Source organism: Phytophthora cinnamomi (genome assembly GCF_018691715.1).
Source record: "Phytophthora cinnamomi strain GKB4 chromosome Unknown Contig14, whole genome shotgun sequence".
NCBI lineage: Eukaryota > Oomycota > Peronosporomycetes > Peronosporales > Peronosporaceae > Phytophthora > Phytophthora cinnamomi.
Window position 1 is genome coordinate 1,067,062 of NW_027150947.1, and position 21,870 is coordinate 1,088,931.

General features: G+C 52.0%; 6 protein-coding genes across 8 annotated transcripts; 5 read left to right on the plus strand and 1 right to left on the minus strand.

Annotated features, from left to right (window-relative positions):
- Positions 1 to 471: 471 nt before the first annotated feature.
- On the plus strand, positions 472 to 846 carry IUM83_01222 (Catalase/peroxidase HPI; the record flags this gene model as incomplete). The annotated part of the gene is made up of 1 exon (XM_067925062.1): positions 472 to 846. The coding sequence occupies one exon, from the start codon at positions 472 to 474 to the stop codon at positions 844 to 846; it is 375 nt and encodes a 124-aa protein (XP_067797594.1).
- Positions 847 to 2,790: 1,944 nt separating this feature from the next.
- IUM83_01223 lies at positions 2,791 to 6,189 on the minus strand (the record flags this gene model as incomplete). Of its 2 annotated transcripts, XM_067925064.1 has the most annotated exons (3): positions 4,115 to 4,157; positions 4,205 to 5,178; positions 5,266 to 6,189. In XM_067925064.1, the coding sequence occupies 3 exons, from the start codon at positions 6,187 to 6,189 to the stop codon at positions 4,115 to 4,117; spliced, it is 1,941 nt and encodes a 646-aa protein (XP_067797206.1). The 2 variants fall into 2 exon arrangements, with proteins under 2 accessions (XP_067797205.1, XP_067797206.1); XM_067925063.1 differs by having other exon boundaries at positions 2,791 to 6,189.
- A 1,026-nt stretch (positions 6,190 to 7,215) lies between these two features.
- Positions 7,216 to 7,611, plus strand: IUM83_01224 (Catalase/peroxidase HPI; the record flags this gene model as incomplete). The annotated part of the gene is made up of 1 exon (XM_067925065.1): positions 7,216 to 7,611. One exon carries the CDS (start codon positions 7,216 to 7,218, stop codon positions 7,609 to 7,611), a length of 396 nt encoding a protein of 131 aa, XP_067797595.1.
- A 69-nt stretch (positions 7,612 to 7,680) lies between these two features.
- Positions 7,681 to 12,986, plus strand: IUM83_01225 (uncharacterized protein; the record flags this gene model as incomplete). Its single annotated transcript, XM_067925066.1, has 2 exons — positions 7,681 to 7,795; positions 12,880 to 12,986. The coding sequence occupies 2 exons, from the start codon at positions 7,681 to 7,683 to the stop codon at positions 12,984 to 12,986; spliced, it is 222 nt and encodes a 73-aa protein (XP_067797744.1).
- A 3,075-nt stretch (positions 12,987 to 16,061) lies between these two features.
- Positions 16,062 to 18,780, plus strand: IUM83_01226 (putative crinkler (CRN) family protein; the record flags this gene model as incomplete). Of its 2 annotated transcripts, none has more annotated exons than XM_067925067.1 (2): positions 16,062 to 16,280; positions 18,481 to 18,780. In XM_067925067.1, 2 exons carry the CDS (start codon positions 16,062 to 16,064, stop codon positions 18,778 to 18,780), a joined length of 519 nt encoding a protein of 172 aa, XP_067797180.1. The 2 variants fall into 2 exon arrangements, with proteins under 2 accessions (XP_067797180.1, XP_067797179.1); XM_067925068.1 differs by lacking the exon at positions 16,062 to 16,280 and adding an exon at positions 18,368 to 18,385.
- Positions 18,781 to 20,011: 1,231 nt separating this feature from the next.
- IUM83_01227 (M96 mating-specific protein family) lies at positions 20,012 to 21,338 on the plus strand (the record flags this gene model as incomplete). The annotated part of the gene is made up of 2 exons (XM_067925069.1): positions 20,012 to 20,581; positions 20,685 to 21,338. The coding sequence occupies 2 exons, from the start codon at positions 20,012 to 20,014 to the stop codon at positions 21,336 to 21,338; spliced, it is 1,224 nt and encodes a 407-aa protein (XP_067797178.1).
- Positions 21,339 to 21,870: the final 532 nt, after the last annotated feature.

Genomic DNA, 21,870 nt, shown 5'->3' on the forward strand with positions numbered 1-21,870 from the left:
CCCTTATAATATGACAAAAGAGTAATGTATCGGGAAGAACCTGTTAGGTATTATACATTGACAGATAGTATATTATCCAGTGCGTGTTTCTTGTGTCTTTTAGGGGCGACATTCGCGTGACAAATAATCTGGATGTTGCTTGTAGCGCATAATATGAGGTGAGAGGGGGGGGGGGCAGGCAGTAGATATCCGCCTGGCTACATGTAAAACAGACGCACTACAAATAGATCAATGTCATTCTCGGTTGATACACTGTACAATCCTTCGACTCCATACTCCATAACCGAGGCTGCGTTGTTTGATCATATTATGATCTCCTGCACGCCCGCAGCTGCAAGCAGGCATCTCCGTGCTCAGTTATTCATGTTTTTTTGCGAAGTCTCATTAACAGTAACGCCAGAATTGAGTGGCTAGTAGCAGGCGTCTCAGGACCCAGCTATCCAGGCATGCTTGCCAGGCCCCAGCAACGCTATGTCGCTTCTCGCAGCAGAAGAACTGGCCGGTGAACGCCGGTGTGGACAAGATCATCTCCGCGCTGGAGCCCGTGAAGGAATCGTACCCGACATTGTCGACGGCCAACTGGCGGGCCAGGTGGCCCTCGACGACGCCAGCAAGGTGACCATCGACTTCATGGGCACCAACAACGGGAATGGCACGGAGATCCTGGCCCCGCACGAGTACTACAACACGACACTGATCTCCGTGCGCGACAACATCAAGACCCTGGGTGTGTCTCCGTACGAGGCGGTGGCTCTGGCTGGACGTTCGCGCAGAGTGGCGCAGCAGAAGACCCTGGGCTATAGCAGCTCGTACAGCAGCGACTCGCTCACGCTGTCGAACGAATAAGTTCAGGTGCTCCTGAACGAGACGTGGACCGAGTTACCCGTCGAAGAAGCGGAGGGCAAGGACGTGTACATGATGGACACGGACCTGGCGCTGCTGGCAGCGCCTGAGCTGAAGGAGGCGGTGCAGCTGTTCGCTTCGAGAGGAGGGCGTCTTCAAGCACGTATTCTCTTCGGCGTGAGCCAAGGTCATGACAGCCGACCACTTCAACGCGAGCAGCTACTAATCAGGGCGGCGGCGCGTGTAAGGTATCCTAATACAGTTGACCCTGCACACCGCAGTGCAAGTGCGGTAGCATAATTCAAGCGAAGTTTCTATGATCAACTGGCTGCTTGCCTTTCTTTCATTCATCAGCGTGGTGGCACCCTTCTCACTCGTAGAGGTTCTGTTCATAGTGGTCTGACAAAGACGCCGTGGCTCGGCGCAATGTGAACCAAACTTACTCTCTTTTGGGCTTGCTCAGCGAGGTAGGCGGCTATTTTGGGTCAGTGGTGATATCCGGGACCAGAACCACCAACTTCGGGATCGCCCATTCTCGCCAACACGGATCGCCCGTTCACGCCAACACAAGAGGTACTGGCAGAAACAGAGAGGTTGTGTAGCTTAGAAGCAGAACTGATAAAATCCAGAGCTTCTCCGTGCTTTAGCACGGCTTAGTGACGTGAGTGATATTGGTATCGGGGTGAACAAAATTTCCCAAAATGACAGTGGGGATGCGCGAGCATTGACAAAGATGAAATCGATTGGTCGTTCGATTCGTACAAGCCACGGAGGTGGGAGCTTAATTGCAGCAGCTTAATGTCTAAAACATTGCACTTGAGGAAGTAAATGAGCTATTCACGAAGGTGCATACAATAGCTATGGTGTTGTGTTTATCGGATGTTGCTTCACAAGGTTGAAGTAGCAACAAAAATTAATGTTGCTGACTATTATACCACTTTCTTCTTGAACGCTCGACCAGCAAGTTTTCACAAGCTCTCATAATCTACAACCGACGAGGGAGCAAGTATTCGTCGCATCACTACGAACGGTGAAATGAAGAGCGTTGATGAGCTCATTAACGCTCCCCTCCTGGCTGCAAAAAGCGAAAACCTCTATACAAATTCTGTCAGTAGATGACTAGTGTTTTGCATTCCGATCGCGAAGCATTAATACTGAAATCGTTGACACAGATATCAACCCGTTTGCTCGGAAGATGAGCGGGCATGAACAAGATGGTTTTGAATCATTGCTTTCTGCGTCTCTAGAACAGACGCCGCCCGTGCTCCCACAGAGACCTGATAAGATCGGTGAGATCACCAGGGAGCCGAATTCAAGGGAGCATTAGAGCAGCACATTCAGTAGGGATATCAACATTTGCGCAGTTGAATGTTCAGCGATGGAGGCATACTATCGGAGTTCTTCGGCGAACCGATACCCAATGGCGTGACCCACATTAGTGGTGAAGGTGACGAAGGACTAGAAAAATCAAAAGACAGACAGTGATGACCAGTCGTCGTCGGCTCTGGCATGTACGTCGACTGTGGAAACTGAAAGCGAGATCCTTAAAAATGGAGACCTGCATACAAAAGTAAAAGCGGATGTATTAGACTGCTTAAATCACTGCTGCTCGTGAGATCGCTCCACTCGCTTCCATTCATTCATGTTCTCTTTTGAGACCAGCTAAAGTGCCATACCGAGCCGTTGCACTAGACGCTCAATGGGGTGATTTCAGCTATTCCACTACATGTATTCTACAGTACATTGGTGCGAGCTTACATCTGGATGATCAGACTTCCGTTTCACTTCATCGTCTCATGAGATGATCAGTGGCCTAGATCCATCTTCACTCGAACAGCACCATGGTTAAACGGTATGCTTTACGAAGTTTCGGAGCACAAGAAACCTAAGGGTGGGGAACATCGTCGCCAACACTAATATCACTCAAATCATCACCCACTTCCTCCTTCATCCCTGAAGCCGCTCCTCTTCCTCTGCGAAACCTCGGATCATCTCGATCGCATCCGACAACTTCATTCTCTCCGACGGATCGAACGCGCACAAACCCAGCACCAACTCCCACTGCGCATCGTTTACAAACGCCTTCGGCCGGGGCATGAACATCTGCCGAGTCACGTGAAACTTCACCACCGCATCCAGCATGTTCTGACCCCACGGCACGTCACTCGTCACAGCTTCCACCACGCACATGCCGAACGAGTACACGTCCGACTGCGCGTTTGGCGCCACAGGTTTGTCCTTGCGGATCACCTCGGGTGCCTTCCAACGGATGGCTCCCACGGTCTCTTCGTCTCCGCTCTGCTCCGTCGTCAAGAAGCTCAGACCGAAATCCGTCAGCATGGCCACGCCGTCCTTGCTCACGAGGATTTGGTTGCACTTGAGGTCGCTGTGCACGATGCGTCTCTCGTGCAGGAAGTGCAATCCGAGTGCGGCGTCCAGCAATTTTCGCCACACCAGCGACCGACCTTCTTCCCTTGCGTGGTACAGGTAGTCGAGCAGCTTGCCATTCTTGGCCTCCTCGCACACGAAGAAGTATGTTGAACCTTCGTCGCAGGCACCGAAGAAGGGAACGATGTTCGGGTGTCGAGCTTTCTGCCAGATACGCACTTCTCGATGGAAGGTGCGGCTCTCTTTCTCGTTGGCGACGGTAACAGTCTTGATTACAACCCTGGTACTCAGCCACCATCCTTTGTAGACTTTACCAAACGAGCCAGTGGAGAAAGGTTGTTGGTCTTTTCGGACTTCTCGACTTGGAATGAACCAGTCTGGTTTTCTTATCGTAGTGTTGGTTCCGTCGCCTCTTGTCGTTGAATGATCAGCTTGGTAGTCTCGGAGAATCCGTCGGATGTTGCACGGGCAGTTCAACCGACCGGAGCTGTCAGTCACGTCAATGGCTGCCCCATTATCTAGAAGTAGGCGTACAATCTCGCCGTTGCCCCTGTTCGCAGCCTTCATCAACGCCGTTTGATTTTCTGCGTCAGATGCGTTAACATCTGCACCGTGGCTCAAAAGTAATCGAACGACTTCTAGGTGACCTTCATCCGCAGCAAGTGCTAGAGCTGTCCGGCCGCCACTGGTTGTCATGTTCACATCAACTCCTTTTTCTAGAAGTAGCGTCGTGATGTCAACGTGGCCACGCTGGGAGGCTATGATAAGTGGCGTCCAACCGATACCATTTGCGATGTTAACGCCAGCTTTGAGATCCGACAACAACTTAGCCACCTCCTTTTGTCCCCGAGGTGCAGCATCGTGCAGTTGCGTGGCTTCATCATCAATTGGGGTGTTGATCTCGGTGGAACAGATATTGACAATTGCTGCGCGATTCCAATCGTTATCATGAGCAATCCATCTCAGGGCGTACGCCGCCAATTGCTTCTGCTCGCCATTCCCAGTCGCGAGGAGCTTCACCAGCGGTGCAATTCCTCCATTACTCGCGATCCTCGCACGTCTGTCGTCGTTACTGCAGGCTAGATTCCCTAGTGTGTACGCTGCGTCCTCCTTCTGGGTGTCAGATCCCACTTCTACAAGGTCGATGAGGGCCATAATAAACTCGTCAAAGCGCGCCGCCTCGTCATGTCCATGCACTAAGTTCACCAGCCCAAACGCTGCTCGCTGCTTCTCCATGCGGGTTCCTGACCGAAGTAGTTCAACCAGCGGTGTGACGGCACCCTGTAGCGTAATCTCCTCTCGGTTCGCGTCGGTGTGAGCGAGATTCCCGAGCGTGAATGCGGCCCACTGCTTCTGAGCGCGCTTTCCTACCCGGAGAAGCTCAACTAAAGGAGGGATAGCACCTTCCTCAGCGATCATTACGCGGGTTTCCTCGCTGCTCAGCGAGAGCCACCCCAATGCATACACCGCCCACTGGTTCTTCTCATCTGTAATGGACTTCATAAACGCCACGAGGGGAGGAATCGCGCCTTCACGAGCGATTTTAACCCGGCTTGCTTCGGAGCACGCAGCCAGGTTTCCCAGTATGCAGGCTGCTTCTTGTATGTGCATATCGGTTCCAATTCGCAAAAGTCCAACTAGTGGAGGAATGGCCCCTCCACGAATAATTGCGGCGCAGTTGTCTTCGTCATCGCTGGTTAGAACCCGCAGCGTCTCTGTTGCCCACAGTGCTTGGTTGGTGGCACCATTTCTCAGTAGACCGATAAGTAGCGGCAGCACTCCAACTTGGCACAGTGAGTGTCCAGCCCCACGCGTTGTCATGCACGAGCACCGCAACGCTGCATGCTCTTTCTCTTCGTCATCGCTGGGCTGAAGGTCATGCAGAAGAGAGAGCATTTCCACGTGCGTAGGCTCGCGAACACGATTGTAAAGCTCCACGAAATCGGACTCACAAGGCATTAAAAATGAAAATGTGAACCAACTCAGGCAGTGCAAGGAATACAGCTGAGTGTGAAATGTCTCGCCGCTGCGTACCAAGTTCATGAGTACAGGAATTGCATTGGCCTTGTACACCTGCACACGGACCGAGTGGGTGGCGCACATGGACATGAGATCCAGCAGGGTCTTTTCCTTTTGCTGTGCTGTTCTATCGCCAGCATCCAGCAAATGAATCAGTAGTGGGACGGATGAGTGCATCGACGGCAAGTCGGTCTCCTCATTCATCTCACCGGTAGTGGCTGGCAAAGATGATGCCGAGTGCTGTTTGCTAAATTCATCCTTTGGAGTTTCCTCGACCGTATCGTTCAGCTGGAGACAACTTAGATTTTCAATCGCCTCTTCGAGCATCGGTGCAGACTGTCGGTAGCTTGATTCGTTTTCCTTTGTCTTCTCCTCTTCCACCACATTGTCGACAGTACCTGGAATTTTTCCAACCACCTCATCGGTCGTGTCTGTTGCGTCTCGAGTCAGTGCATCCTGATTGTCTCCTGGTTCAGTCTCCTCTGCATCATCCAGGCTTTGGTCGTGAGTACGTCTAATGTCGCCGCGCATGTTCTCACGCTCCGCGAACAGCCTCATTGTTCCCCTGGGCGCAGCAACTGCGGCGTCTGTCGTCACGGTTTCAGCGTTATTCAGCACCCGGAAGATCTGATCGATTTCCTCCACGATCATGAGGCGCTGTTCCTCTTTGGTCACGAACCTGTAGAACCGAACGAACGCGTTCATGTCTTGGTGGTTTTTCAGGTACTGCAGAAACTTGGCCACAGCTGTCGAGAACTTCTCGGCCACAGCAGTTCGCCGCCGCATAGAGGAGTCGGTAAAATACAATCCGGACGTCTGAAGCACGACATAGATCTCCACCATCCGCTCATACGCGCGCCGATTGACGTGGCGCTGGCGGTGACATGTATTGCGCAGAAGGTAGATCTCTCGCAGAGCGTCCCACGTGGTGGTATCCATTGAAGCTTGGCCCAGTTGCGATCTCGGTGGCGAAATCCGAAGTGAACGGTGAAGCTGTCGACCACACTGAACACTGAAATGGACTTCAACTAGGCAAGTTTTGACTTTTGGTTGCAGCCTCGTTTGATCTGCCGCCAACTGATTTCTTTCAACTTGGGTATCAGCCTGGAGTCCAGTCGCTGGCTGGAGAGGACGCCGTCGCACCGACTCCGCCAGCTTTCTCAAGACCGCTGCGCCTGGAAACGCCTCACCCACACCCTGCTTGCCTACATGCCCGCCGAGACAGCAGGGCATGGTAAATACATTTTTCATTGCAGGGCCATGACTATCCGTAATAGTCATAGCAGTACAAGTCCTCGCAAAAATTGTATTATTATGTCCAGGCCCTGGTTCGATGGGTCCCCTCCTAGCTTACTTCCCACCGCGAAGAATCGACACCAATACCTTACTGGAAGAAAAGCGGTTTTTCTCATAAATAAGTTATTTACTGTGAAAAATTGTATTGGAGAGGCAATACAACGATTTTTTCGGAGGGCCTGGACACAAGTACGCGTACTAGTCCCTATATAAACACAGATCCCTGAATCTCTTATAATATGACAAAAGAATAATGTATCGGGAAGAACCTGTTAGGTCTTATACATGGACAGATAGTATATTATCCAGTGCGTGTTGCTTGTGTCTTTTAGGGGCGACATTCGCGTGACAAAAAATCTGGATGTTGCTTGTAGCGCATAATATGAGGGGAGAGGGGGGGGGGGGGGGGGGGTTACGATAGATATCCGCCCGGCTACATGTAAAACAGACGCACTACAAATAGATCAATGTCATTACAATCCTTCGACTCCATACTCCATAACCGAGGCTGCCTTGTTCGATCATATTATGATCTCCCGCACGCCCGTAGCTGCAAGCAGGCGTCTCCGTGCTCAGTAATTCATGCTTATTTGCCAAGCCTCAGTATCAGTAACGCCAGAATTGTGTGGCTATTAACAGGCGTCTCAGGACCCAGCTATCCAGGCATGCTTGTCAGGTCCCAGCAACGCCACGTCGCTTCTCGCAGCAGAAGAACTGGCCGGTGAACGCCGGTGTGGACAAGATCATCTCCGCGCTGGAGCCCGTGAAGTAGTCGTACCCGACACTGTCGACGGCCAACTAGCGGGCCAGGTGGCCCTCGACGACGCCAGCAAGGTGACCATCGACTTCATGGGCACCAACAACGGGAATGGCACGGAGATCCTGGCCCCGCACGAGTACTACAACACGACACTGATCTCCGTGCGCGACAACATCAAGACCCTGGGTGTGTCTCCGTACGAGGCGGTGGCTCTGGCTGGACGTTCGCGCAGAGTGGCGCAGCAGAAGACCCTGGGCTATAGCAGCTCGTACAGCAGCGACTCGCTCACGCTGTCGAACGAATAATTTCAGGTGCTCCTGAACGAGACGTGGACCGAGGTACCCGTCGAAGAAGCGGAGGGCAAGGACGTGTACATGATGGACACGGACCTGGCGCTGCTGGCGGCGCCTGAGCTGAAGGAGACGGTGCAGCTGTTCGCTTTGGGAGGAGGGCGTCTTCAAGCACGTGTTCTCTTCGGCGTGAGCCAAGGTCATGACAGCCGACAACTTCAACGCGAGCAGCTACTAATCAGGGCGGCGGCGCGTGTAAGGTATCCTAATACAGTTGACCCTGTACACCGCAGTGCAAGTGCGGTAGCATAATTAACCCCTCCAAACCGGATGCTGCATAATGCAGCATAGATTTGAAGGCTTAAACTGCATATATGCAGTTTAAGCGATTTTTGACTTGAAATTTTGTATTGGTGTCCTTTCCCCCGCAACAAGGGTATACAAACTTTAAGATAAGGTGTTGTTTATTTTCTGTACCCGCCTTTTTATTTGCACACGGACAACGACAAGTTTTTTTTCAAAATTCGGATTATTAGTTATGGTGGGTAGAAAGGACTGTCCTTGACTTGCATCAGCTCTACGAGGTTTTGTGTGACACTCCACCCAACGACTGGTCTGCAATCGCTTGGACCACTCCCCGCCTTTTCAGAATCTGCCTCATTCGAGAATTTGCGCGCGGAGGGCTCAAGTCGACAACGGGAAGATGGTGAAGCCGAGAGGCAAGATCCTGCGGGACTGCGAGGTGACGGCGCGCGACCTATCGTTCAAGTCGGTGTGGCGTGAGCTCAAGGCTCAAGGCTGGACGCGCAAACCGCCCCCGAGGCGCAGCCTTGACGATCGCTACTACTACATTCGGCCAGGATGCGAGTTGAGCGAAAAGGAAGGCATGCATTTCTTCAGCGGGGAGGAAGCTGTGCTGGAATACTACGCAAACGGTATGTCTTTATTTCATTATTGCTGTTGAAACTGCTCTAACGTCTTGTGGGCATTATACGTAGTGCTGCGGAACACCGCACGTGTTCCCACACCTGCTGCACCTGGTGCCCCTGGAGACGCCCAACTGGCTGCTGCCGCCGAGGTTGTGCGGCTGAACTATAGCGCTGAGATCGAAGCTGCACCATCTCGTGAACAAGTGCCCGCTGCTCGCGCACGCGCCTCCGCATCAGCGCGAGTTCCCACATCGCCCCAAGTTGCTGTTATTCCCGTCGAAGCTGCTCAAGCTGAGGCTCAAGCACCTCAAGGCGCTGTTGCTGGCCGTGACGGCTCAACTGCGGCGGAGGTGACGCCACCGGCCCCTCCGGCTACGCCGCCAACCTCTGTTCGAGGCGGTGCACCCGGGAAGCGAGCTGCTCGACGATCGGCAAGACGCTCTCTTGACACGGCATCTGGTGCGTTGCCAAGAACGCCCACACGTGCTTGTCGCACCACCACGACGGAGCTCATTGCGACGTCTCCTCATTGTGGAGACAGCTACGGCGATACGGCTTCCCCCGCTGACTCAAGGGATGAAGAGAAAGGTTTGTTGATCTTATACTCACTGTTATGATGAATATTATACTGCATGCTATGCTGCATATTCTGCTGCATCCTATGTAGTATGGTATGCTGTACGATATCCTGCATTGTATACTGCATACTAACTTATGTTGGTCGTGGTTTGCTGCAGACGATGATGACGACGAAGCCGAAGTCACCGCGCGGGGAAACGCGCTATTGGCAGACAACGACGACGACCTGAATGCCATTGAAACGAACATTAGTGGTCAGTTTGGAAGTATTGAATCAGGAGATGAGGCCGAGAAAGACGACGTGGAAAATGGCGAGTACGAATCTGATGAAGACGTGGCGGCTTGGTGCTTACCGGAAGATGTTACTGATGACCCCGAAGAGACCGAGGCCGAGATTGCTGCTGAAGTTCTTTTTGCAGAAAATTTCTTGGAAAGCTTTGGCGGCGAGGACCAAGTGCTTGCCGGGAATTTGAAGAACCCGGTATTGCGTAGCATGACAGCAACGGGCTGGGAGGACGTGGTGGAACCTGACATCCACCAGCACATGATGGCTCCGTACGAGCCCGTCGATGACGTTGGCAGCTATCCAGGGTTGCGGCAAAGCTACTCTGGTCCGACGGCTGAGGCGCTGCGGCATGGTGACTCTCCGGTGGCACTCTTCTTCTACTTTTTGCCTGTGGTTCTGTGGCAGCACATTGCTGCGTGCTCCAACGAGTATCATCGCGAGATGCTGCTGCACCGGATTGATGAATCCTACCAGCGGTACCGGAAGAAACAACGGCGGAATGCTGATCTACCTCGCAAGACACGCCGCGACGTCCAGCATGACATGTAAACGATGAAGCCGATCATGCCCCACGAGCTCTGTCGATTCATTGGTTTACTGGTTGCGCGAACCATTTCGCCGAATCGAGAGACGTTGGCCAACCACTGGAAGACGACTGACGTCGGGGCCATCTCTCGCGGCAGCTTTGGGACAGTGCTTTCCCGCGACCGCTTCATGGAGATTTCCCGCAATCTCCATTTCAACTCGAACAGCGATGCCAGGGCTCAAACAGACCGAGCGTGGAAGATTAGGAAGGTGGTGGAGGTTCTGCAAAGGACATTCGCACGAGGATACGTTGCGCCATCGCATTTGGCCTTTGACGAAGCTGTTCTACCTAGTCGTTCATCCTTCAACAAGATGCGAGTCTACATGAAGGACAAGCCGCACAAATGGGGCACGAAGCTGTTTATGTTGTGCAGTGCAGTCACCGCGTACTGCATCCGGTAAGTTTTTTTTTTGGTTTTTCAATTAGACTGTGCTGTATTATGCAGCTTATTAATTCCAATATTGTGCTCCACTATGCTGCATATGGACAGTTTTGAAGTTTACTGCGGCAAAAAGCAACACGCCAGTGACGCGCACAAACCGGATATGAAGTCCGGGCCTGCTGCAGTCGTGCGAAACCTGCTGGAGGTGTTTGGACCTGAGGCACGGAAGCAAGGAATGCGGCTAGTTGTTGTTGACCGCTTCTACACGTCTGTCGCCTTAGCAATTCAGCTATTGCTGATGGGGTTCTACTGTGTGGGCACTATAATGACGAACCGGCTAGGCTACTGTAAACAAGTCATTGAGAAGAAGAAGACGCGACCAGCCAGTATTCCGCGAGGCTCATTCAAGATTGCTCGGTCGACGCTCGTTCCGAACATGACGGCTATCAGTTGGTGGGACTCGCGACCAGTGCATTTCCTGTGTACGGGTGGCAGCACCGCTATTGACAGAGTCGGGCGGCAAGATGGCGCCGAGCAGGTGGAGGTGCCGTGCCCCCGCGTAGTCAAAGATTATCACGACTTCATGGGGGGCGTGGATGTTCACGATCAACTGCGCATGCAGCGCTACTCACTGCAACGTGCGCTCCGCTTCAAGAAGTACTACAAGTCGCTGGTGCTGGGCTTGATCGACCTGGCGATGGTCAACGAATACATTGTCCATAAAGCCTACCACAAGAACATGGAGTCGCGCCCACTGACGCATGTCAAGTACATGATCAAGCTCCACCTACAGCTTTGCCAGCTTCAACCTACCGACATGTACGAGGGCAACACCTTCGGGACGCAGCTACCGCCAGCCACTCCCGACTACGAACCCATCCCTGTTGGTGTAGGCCCGCCTTCGGTCCACACCGCGCGCCAGGTGGACGAGTGGCGCAATGAAGGCACGCAGGCGATGCGACGGCAGCGTGCATGCAAGGTCTGCTCCGCCCTGCGCACCAGCACTCAGCGCGGCGCTACGACGACGTCCTTCTGCGGCGACTGCAATGATCTGGGACCGATATTTCTATGTATGCGGGCTCGAAGGAACGTGCGCGGGGTGGCTATGATGTGCTGGGATATCTGGCACAAGGCGTGGGCCAAAGGGAAGCTGATTCCGGTGGAGGACGCGAAGCCGATCCGAGTTCGCCGCAAAGCAGACGCGACTGCCCCGGGAACACCTTCAACACCAGAAACTCCTGTAAGTACAAAGAGGCGCCACACAAGCCCGTAGTTGGTAAGCTGCATATTAGGCTGACTTTAAAGTTGAATATATGCAGGAAGTGGTTGATGAGTGTGCCTCCGTCCACCATAGCGTAGTTGTCGTGTGTGCAGAGCACGTTGAACCTAAGCATGGAAATGGTGTCTTTGTACACGTCCTCCTGACTCTCGCCCGGGTCGCACATATTCCCATCCCAAACTGCATCTTGCGCGGCATCTTTTCACGTAAGATCAAGTGTGCAACTTGATTGCGTGTGTTTGGCAATCTTCTTCACTTGACTTTTGTATTGTGCATAGAACCCATACAGACGAGTCAGGAGCTTGCGTTATGTTTGGGGGTGACATCCCAACTTTTATCTTGGGCTTCAGTATGGGAAGTTTGATTTCAGAATTTTAGAAAATGGGAACAGCAGCGCCAGCGGTTTCTGTTCGGCGGTTTAGGGGGAGTGCCCTGTCACTTTCCGCGGTAAGCTGCATTATTCAGGTTGGAGGAATGACTAGGTGATTCTTAAGCTGTCGATATGCACGACTAGCACGCTATTGTTACCGGCAGGATAGCTCCGGCGGTCCCCTAACCATTTTTGTATACAAACCCCAAGTCTAATTACGCTGCATATGCAGTTTAGATGTTCTTTCGGGCTCCCGGTTTGGAGGGGTTAAAGCGAAGTTTCTATGATCAACTGGCTGCTTGCCTTTCTTTCATTCATCAGCGTGGTGGCACTCTTCTCACTCGTAGAGGTTCTGTTCATAGTGGTCTGACAAAGACGCCGTGGCTCGGCGCAATGTGAACCAAACTTACTCTCTTTTGGGCTTGCTCAGCGAGGTAGGCGGCTATTTTGGGTCAGTGGTGATATCCGGGACCAGAACCACCAACTTCGGGATCGCCCATTCTCGCCAACACGGATCGCCCGTTCACGCCAACACGGATCGCCCATTCACGCCAACACAAGAGGTACTGGCAGAAACAGAGAGGTTGTGTAGCTTAGAAGCATAAAATCCAGAGCTTCTCCGTGCTTTAGCACGGCTTAGTGACGTGAGTGATATTGGTATCGGGGTGAACAAAATTTCCCAAAATGACAGTGGGGATGCGCGAGCATTGACAAAGATGAAATCGATTGGTCGTTCGATTCGTACAAGACACGGAGGTGGGAGCTTAATTGCAGCAGCTTAATGTCTAAAACATTGCACTTGAGGAAGTAAATGAGCTATTCATAAAGGTGCATTCAATAGCTATAGCGTTGTGTTTATCGGATTGTAACAGGCGGGCCCGTGCAATGGATCCACCTGAGCTGCACGATGATGGCGGACGACAGCAAGGAGCAGATGGACGTGCCGGAAGACGGCACGGCAGTAGTGATGGGGACGTAAACCCAGTTTACGTGAATTGGCTTTGTTCCCGTTCCCGTCGATTCCCGTTGGCGTTTACGTGAGTTCCCGTTTCGTACTTAATCAAGTTTAGGAGGCATAATATTTATGTTCATCACACGTAATATCGAATTTGCAAACATGTTAAAAATGTTATCGTGTACCCACTTTGAAGGCGCGTGGCGCCTGACGTCGCGCTCGACGGCAGGTATGCTGGCGTTGCGCTCGGCCGCAGAAGTGCTGACACATGCCGCATCGTAATTATACTGACCAATGCATTCGTATTTATTGATATTTAGACAGCTACCTACTCTCGAAGTTGAGGTTGGGAACAGATAATGGTTTAATAACTATACTACTATCGGAAAAGTTTTTTTTGTGTTATGGGACCGGAGTTTTTGCTGCTCGAGACATCACTCTCATCATCCCCCGTATTACTTGCTTGATTATTGTGAAGGAAAATGATGTCTCGTACGTTGTCGCCAGTCAACTTGTTACGGCGAGAGGTGATGACATTACCAGCACTTGAAAAACAGCGCTGAGATGGGACCGATGTGGCAACAACTCCAAAATATTTTCTTGCTACCGGGGACAACAGCGGAAAATCACCTGCATTGGACTTCCACCACTTCAGAGGGTTTTCGAGCTTAGTTGGCTTTGTCTTTTCACGTGCTCTGGTCTGACTCTAGTTTTTTTTCAAGAAGCTCGCATATGTCGAAGTAGATCTTTATCTCAGCTTTCACTTTGTCACGCAGTGTCACATCCTCCGCAGACTCATGCTCCTGATCTGATGATTTGCGGGTTAAGCCAAGTAGCTCACTTGTAAAATCATCCTCATCCTCACTACTCATATCCACACTCATGCTAAGATCCACATCAACGACAACAGCACCAGCAAGACGCAAGGCTTCGTTTTCTACAAACAACTCCGCTGCAGCTTTTTCGTCATCGCAATAGTATTTTCCGTGAGCAAACTGAGGGTCTCATAGACAACGGGACTTGACGTCCGCGGGTAATCTGCTAAAGCGCTTACGGAGAAGAACCAGAAAAAATCGACGAACCAAGTGCATCCGCTTAAGCGTAGGTCCATACATAGTATGGCTCACCTTCGTGCCCACTGGCGACTTTTGCAAACACTTTTTTGTTTTGCAAGCGCATCTCAAGTAGTCTGAGACTGGGTATTATAAGCGGCATAGTTGCATAGGTTTCACCAGATAGAAGTTTGGTCATGCCGTCAAAGCTGACAAGGAGCCTATCAAGGCATTGGATATGGAACCACATCTCCCCAGTAGGCCGCGCTATCTTGACATCACTAAACTCTTCCTTTCCTACTGAGGTTTGTATGTACTCCAGAAAATCGTGTAGTGCTGGCCGAAGCTCTAGAAGTCTTCTAAGCATATGATGAGTGCTGTTCCACCGGGTTGCCACGTCTGCAATTACAGTAAGAGGCTGGGGAGTCTTCTGCAGAGCCTTTAACCTGGACTTCCCTTCGTACTCTTGTTGAAAAAGGTTACAATCTTGTGGAAACTAGTTACATGTTTTATCGTTTCAGACGCGGCTAGCTTCATTCGCTTGCAACGATTCCAGCTTTCAAGTCATTTCGTTTTTGCTGCGCGTAAGGCTGTAGCCGCTCGGTAATTGTACGACGAGATGGCATCTCATAGATGCCGTTGAGAGCTTGTATCAATGTTGAAAAAACGCGGAGCTCCTTATCTTCTATGATACCCAGCGGCCGCAAGTTGTTACTGATCCAGTTAACGAGGACACGCGTAATCATCTCTTCTTCGGCTGGCGAGGCCTTCTTAGAACGCTTTGCTGGTGACAGAAACGGCATCGAAGACTTCCTCTTAGAAGCGATTGCCTCATACACCAGCTTGGCTGCACACTTTCGTGGCATCACTCCCCTCGCTTTAATCAAAATCTCAGGGTGCTTTTCACTTAAATGTTTTCTAATTCAGCGCTGCTTCCTGACTTAAAGGAAAACGAAACTTTACACTCGGTACAGTACGCAGAAGACGCACCCGACGACGACCACTTAACTTTTACTGGATGGAGATGTGCGCTTGGAGTTACAACTTTTACGAATGACCAATGTGCTGCCTTATGAACGCGCGGCATATCGAATAAATGCAGTTGTGCTGATGAGTCCTGCCGCGAGTCGTCCGTCATGGTGTTACACACCACAATCAATGTAATGCGCTCTACTCAAACGAAAACTCCAAAAAACACCTCCACAGAAACTGAGTTCAGTCCACCTCGATGCAAAAGAATCTCCACAGCTGTGTCACTAATACCAATTGAGCTGACACCGAAACATAATAGGGCACAATAATGGGCCCTGACGCTTGCGGTGATTTCGTCACGGGCAGCTCCTCGGACGTGGACGTGATTGCACGTCCGGCCAACGGCACAAATGGGGGGCACAGGCACGAACTAGAGCACGAGCTTGAGAGCGGACTTGGGCACTGACTTGGGCGTTAAGTTGGTCACGGGCTTTGACTCGAATAGGGTCAGCAAAAAAACACTTGGGCTGGCGGGTGAAGCACGAGAAGCAGCTCAAGCTCGGACTACGTGTCGAGGTGAGACCCCGGCAGCACGGTGAGCAAGGTCGTGTGAGCAAGAGCAGGCAGCAAGCTCGACTCAGGGAGGGGGAGGGGGATCACTGAAGCTGTTGTGTAGGATACACAGTAAATATTGATGTAAACTTACGTTAACTTGACGTTTAGATTCAGCGCCTTTTTCCCTTAAGGCAAGTCCCCGTCGTTTACGTCCCCATCACTACACGGCAGTGATAGGCTCCGCGGTAGAGGTCTAGTACCTCGTGACGGCGACGACCGACGTCCTGCCTTTGGCCAAAATGCCGTGGAGTGGCACGATCGGAGGCACGCACGGGCGAAGGCCAGCGCCAGTGGCGACTCAACATTGAAGGACGGCCGCTGAACCACAAGGAAGCGGTCAAGAAAGCAGCTCAATCGAGAATTTTCCGGCCAACGAACAAGCGGGCAAGTTGATAATTCGCCGGTCGACGAGCAGGCTGGGGGGCTTTGGAATCGCCAGGCAACGCGCAAGCAGGCGACTTTGGAATCTGCCGGCCGACGCGTAGGCTGGGAGACGGAAATCGGCGTGTTGGACGGCACGCACGTGGCGAACGAGTCGTGCACGAAGTACGCAGTTAACGAGACGTGCACGACGGACGTGACGAACGAGTCGCACACGACGATCGAGACGTGCACGACGCACACAACGAACGAGGAGAACGAGGTGAACGAGACGAACGAGAACGAGATTTCGCAGGATGTGAGTGTCCTGTAGGCTTCGACTGAGGCGGCGAGCAACACAAGGACCGGGTCGTAGGCGGTACTCGACGCAAGGGAGAGCAATGGGACGAGCCCGAGCTGCTCCTACGCGCGGTGCGGGATCTGTGGACGATCAACGGTGTTGAGCGTACGTGCAGATGAAACTCGGTACGGAGCGAGGGAGTAGTTGTTAGTGAAAGCTAGTGTCTATTCAACAGGAGGTTAATTAAACCACCCTAATAAAAATTGGAACGGACACGACGGTGGACGGTCCGGCAGGGGGAGATAAGGTGATCTCTGACGGCCATCACGGTGTTGACGATTGGAACTCGCGTGCCAACCTGCAGCGTGAGTGTACGACCTGCCCAGCGGCTCGGGCAAGATAAGTGAGCCCGCTACAAGATGTTGCTTCACAAGGTTGAAATAGCAAGAAAAAATACTGTTGTACTTTCTTCCTGTGCGCTCGACCAGCACGTTTTCACAAACTCTCATGATCTACAACCGGCGAGGAAGCAAGTATTCGTTGCATCGCAACGAACAGGAAATGAAGAGCATTGATGAGATCATAACCCCCCCTCCCGGCTGCAACAAGTGGAAACCTCGATTGAAATTCTGTCAGTATATGGCTAAATATTTGCACTCGAGATCGAGATGCATCAATACTAAAATCGTTGACACAGACATGGACCCGTTTGCTCGGAAGATGAGCGAGCTTCTCTCATGAACAGGGTGGTTTTAAATCATTGCTTTCTGTGTCTCCAAACCAAACGCCGCACGGGCTCCCAGAGAGACCTGATAAGACCATTAGCCATTAGATCACCAGGGTGCCGAATTCAAGGGAGCTTTAGTCAGTAGGGATAACAACATTGTGCAGATTTTTCTCGCGACTACCTTCCACGCCCTTGAACACGAATAGTCCCCACCTGACTGATTGATGGTAATTGTGCAGTTGTAAGTTCAGGGATTTGTCCATGAACATAATTCCTTGGTTTTCCGAGAAAAAAAAACGATTAAAAGTGATCATACTTCAAGTTTTCCTCGTTCTTCATCAGTTGCGAAACAGGAAGGAGGGGGTAAAACCAAATTTAGGGGCGATGGAAGGGGACGACGCGGAAGTAAAGATGACGCCGCCAGCACATGATATCAAGTTGACCTGTGGGGTGTACGTCGCGGGAAGTCCTTTACCATTGCGACTAGGCTCGACGAGAACGTAGACGGCATGATTCGGAAGATTGCAAACGAACTGGACGTTCGTCCACGCAATGTCAGAGTCTATGTGGCGAAGGAAACGGGGGTGAATGGAGATTGGTTGAGGACCCATAACAACTTGAGACCCTTTTTGCTGGCGGGACCTGCATGGGGCGAGACTGATGCGCCAGACTTTCAACAAATTTGGCCGTCACAAGGTCTGGTATCGGAGTGCTTCGGTCTACCACTACCCGATGACGCGCTCCACATTCTGGTGGAGGTGAGGAAGGGCGACAAGAAACGGAAGACAGATGCTGACTAGCTATTGGTGCCATTGACGTTGCGAACTCTGGCGAGATTGAACGGGCTGTTATCTGTGGGAGCTCCGAAAGCTGTAGCCAATAAAAGTGGAGACTTGCCGACAACGGGGGACTTCTTGGAGTTATTCGAGTGGAGCGATAAAGAATGCGGGAAGGTGAAGGACATTCAAGCGATCAGAGACATCGTGGTATTCACCAGTTCGAAATTTTATGTGCGGAAGGAGGTCTTGTGTGTGTTGAAGTTGTTCGCGAATACATTCGGAAAGAAGCTATTCGAGGACAATGGCGCGAAGTTCGAGGACCAGTTCATATTAATGGGGAGTCCAGGCACAGGCAAGAGCTGCATATTGGCCTTGATATGTTTCTACTTGGCGGTCAAAAAATGTTCCGGTTGTATGGCACCGTTATCTTACAGGTGGAGCGGGACGAATAGTTACGCGTTTGTTTGATCAAGGCAGATACTACGAGTGGTTTGACGAAGAAATCGACATCTACTGGGCCATCTACAAGTCGGAATCCGATGGCGGGTTTGATCGCGACAGCTGCTGGTTTTGTCTTGATGGGTTGAAGCAGAAAGAACTTGCGCATCGGCGCATTGGTACGTTTTACACGCTACTAGCAACCTCAGAACAATTCGACTCGAGCGGCGGCGATGGCAGTTTTGAACAGGTGACCTGCCTGTTGCTGTACTAGAGACAAGGGAACTTGGAAGATTTGGCCAAGAAATCGGGTATGAGCTATGCTGTCGATCGGTATTTCGTGTCAAGTGGAAGCGTTCGTTTATTCGTGAGCCCGATTGAAAAGGCCAAGGGCAAACTACACATGGCGCTTCGTCAAATCAACAACCCAGGCATGATGGACTACTGGATCCCCGCCTCGAGCACGTGTGAAGCAATTGATGCGGTTGCGAAGTGGAAGTTTGTGGGGAAGAAGAAGGCGGCCGACGATCTGGATTACACGGACTACACGGAGGAGCGGTTTTGTTTGTTGTAGATCTGGATTACACGGACTATGCGGAGGAGCGGTTTTGTTTGCTGCAGCTGACGATGTCCGAAACACACAAATGCGAAGAAAGTGTTCTGTCGACGCTTGCTAAACCATTCCTACAAGCGAAGAAGATGGTGTGTTACATGGCGCTACTGTGCGGTGGAGATAAGTATGAAGAAAAAGCGACAAGCACTTGAGTGTGGAAGAAAAGAACATCAAAAGAATGGAGAGATTACGATTGAGCCCTGTAGTGATCGGGAAGAAAGAGAACGGGGAAGAGACCGGGACGCCTCCAGCCTTTCCGCTGTAAGTCGCGACGTCTACTGTGCTACAGAGATTGCATTCAGATTGAGTCAGTGAGTCGTAAATAGGTTGACACCACATATCTGCTTGGTTGTTGAGACGGGGTTTGCTAACACTTACGTACTCTTGCGCTATCGGGAAATTATTCGAGGACAACTTAGTCAACGTGCAAGATGAAAAAGAAAGATGCTTACAAATGGGTTTGAAATTTATCAGTGATACAACACGCGCTGTGCTCATTATGTTGGTTATGTAAGTGAACCGATGGCAGCTGACAACTGCGCTGAAGTTGAGTGTAGCAATATGAAACACGCGACGGGATGCAGAGTATTCGAGGTTTCGTCAGGCGTGCACTTCCCAGCAAAATAAACTGGTTGTTGGGGAATTTCCCCGTAGCTATGCCGAGTTTTACTAGTAAAAACTTTGAAATTCCCCAACACGAACAACATTTCCTTCCGCAGATAGAACTTGGAACCAGTAAAGTCCACGTTGTCTTCAGCAACTTCAATGTCCACTACCTGCCCGCATTGACCATCGCTCCAGTCAAACACCTTCAAGAAACCCCCATCTTGTGGTAAGCTACCGCTCTTATTGCAACTTCGCTCGAGAATTGTCAGCTGTATTTCTCCGTCATGGTCAAAGCTTCCGTCTCTGTAAAAGCATCACATCGATCCTTCTTAATTGACGCCAACAGCATCGCGGAATGCAAAAAATCCAAGGCGGCAGCGTTCTGTGCACGTATCCTCGAAACGGCTGCGTTCAGTCGATTTCCTGGTCTCCCATTGGCCCGCGCGAAATAAAGTCGGACCAGCCCGCAACGGATAGCCCAAATTCTGAGTTTGCCCATTTCCTCGCGACCTTTTCCGCCGTTACTCGAGGCCGGAGGTGCTCCCCAACTGCAGCATTCCTTCCCCCGCCCGCGCCTGCCCGCCCCATGAGCGCCGTGGACGACGTCGCGGCGCGCATCCGCCGCCTGGAGGAGGCGCGCCAGGCCAAGACCGCGCAGCTGCGCCAGCTGCAGCGCGAGCTGCGCTACAACGCCTTGACGGGCGTGGACGAGCGCCTGGACTGCGGCCTGAGCGCGGCGCGCCTGGACGTCAAGGTGGAGGCCGGGCGTAACCTGCTCTTCAAGGCGGGCTTCCTCTCGGGCCAGCGCGCCTACGTGCGCGTGACGGCGGAGGTCGTGGCGCCCACCGCCGACTCCGCACAGTTGCAGAGCACTACAGTTATGGAGCAAAAGTGCACGTCCAAGCGGCCTGTGGGCTACACGCCGCGCTGGAACGAGGCGCTGGCCTTCCAGGGACTCCCGGCCGCCGTGGGGACGCTGAGGGTGGACGTGATGCAGGAGGAACGCATCGGCGCCGACGAGGTGCTGGGCAGCGTCGTCATCCCATTGGCCAGTCTGCAGGACCAGCGGAGGCTGCAGAGGTGGCACGTGCTGCAGAAGCACGACAAGGACACGATCAGCGAGATCCTCTTCAGCTGCAGGTTCCAGCGCTCGCCGGTAGGGGGACATTTTTTATTTATTTGCTTGTTTATTTTATTATTACTATTAGGGGGTATGTACTGATACTTTTGTTTGTACTGTTTTTTGCTGGTATCGATAGATTTCGGCGTTGGAGCTGGAATTGGAGTTGCTGCAGAACCAAGCGAATGAGTTGCACTTGTTTGTGGGGCGACATCAGAATCTGGTGGGGGTGGCGGCACCGGACAGTAGAAGTTCGTTTTCGGCGCCCAAGCTGCTGCAGGGGAAGGAGGTGGTGCCTGAGCAGACGCCGGAACGCACGGCGTCCACGAGGTTCTCGGCCGTAGCGTCGTTCCCGCCGTCGATGCGGAAACGAGAATGCGTCGAGAACAACAGCACGTGCGTGAACGTGGAGATGCACGAAGCGCCGAGAGTTAAGAGGCAGCGCGTGTTGGATACCGAGAAGCAGGTCAACTCGCTCTCGGACCGCATCGCCAATTGGTTGCTGCCAGTGCCGGCGTCAAACGCGACGGCATCGGCTGCTAGTGTGGAGGCGACGCCGCAGACTGGTGCTTTCAGCGGAGAAGCTGCTGGGACGACGACGAGTCAGTTCTTCCCGTTCAAGCAACGGCAAACAACGCCCGGCCCGCGGCGACCTAGGCGAACTGGTAGGCCAGTTTCTACGACTCCACAGAAGACACCGTCGGCACTGCAGGCGATCGAGAAGTGGCTGTTCACGGATAAGGATGGCAACCCCCGCGATCTTCCGTTCGGACGCCAGGCGCCGTCATATTAAGCCAGCCTTGTATCTAGACTGCTGGCACCTGCATTCCGACCAGGTGAGCTTAATACTGCTTCAATGCACCCTTGTAACAATACCTTCAAAATGTAGAATGTAAAATGCAGTGTTTACGTTTAACCGTGTTTGATACGTACATAATCCAATGAATCATTGGAGGTGAAACGTAAATCTCTGGTGCCTCTCAATCACTGGCGGGTTCTTCTCAAGCTGGATGAAATAGCAGAGGCAGTGTTCTCTGAAATAATTTTCAGAGCTAAGAGGCGGCGCCAGCGGGTGTGCGAGTTTGCCAAGTCAAATACCCTTCAAAATTGTATATGAGAGGAATTTTATCAAAAGTATAACTATCATGTTTTTGAGGTTTTTTAATGACGAGAGTGCCCTGTTGTGTGGAAAATCGCAAGTGCTCAACGTCGTCTAGTTGGGTAGTGCTCAATAACAGCAAGATTCATTCACGTGGAAGTGTTCAGTGCTCCAAACCACCACGCCCAAAAGTGACACCGGAACCGCGTGAATACATTGAACGGAT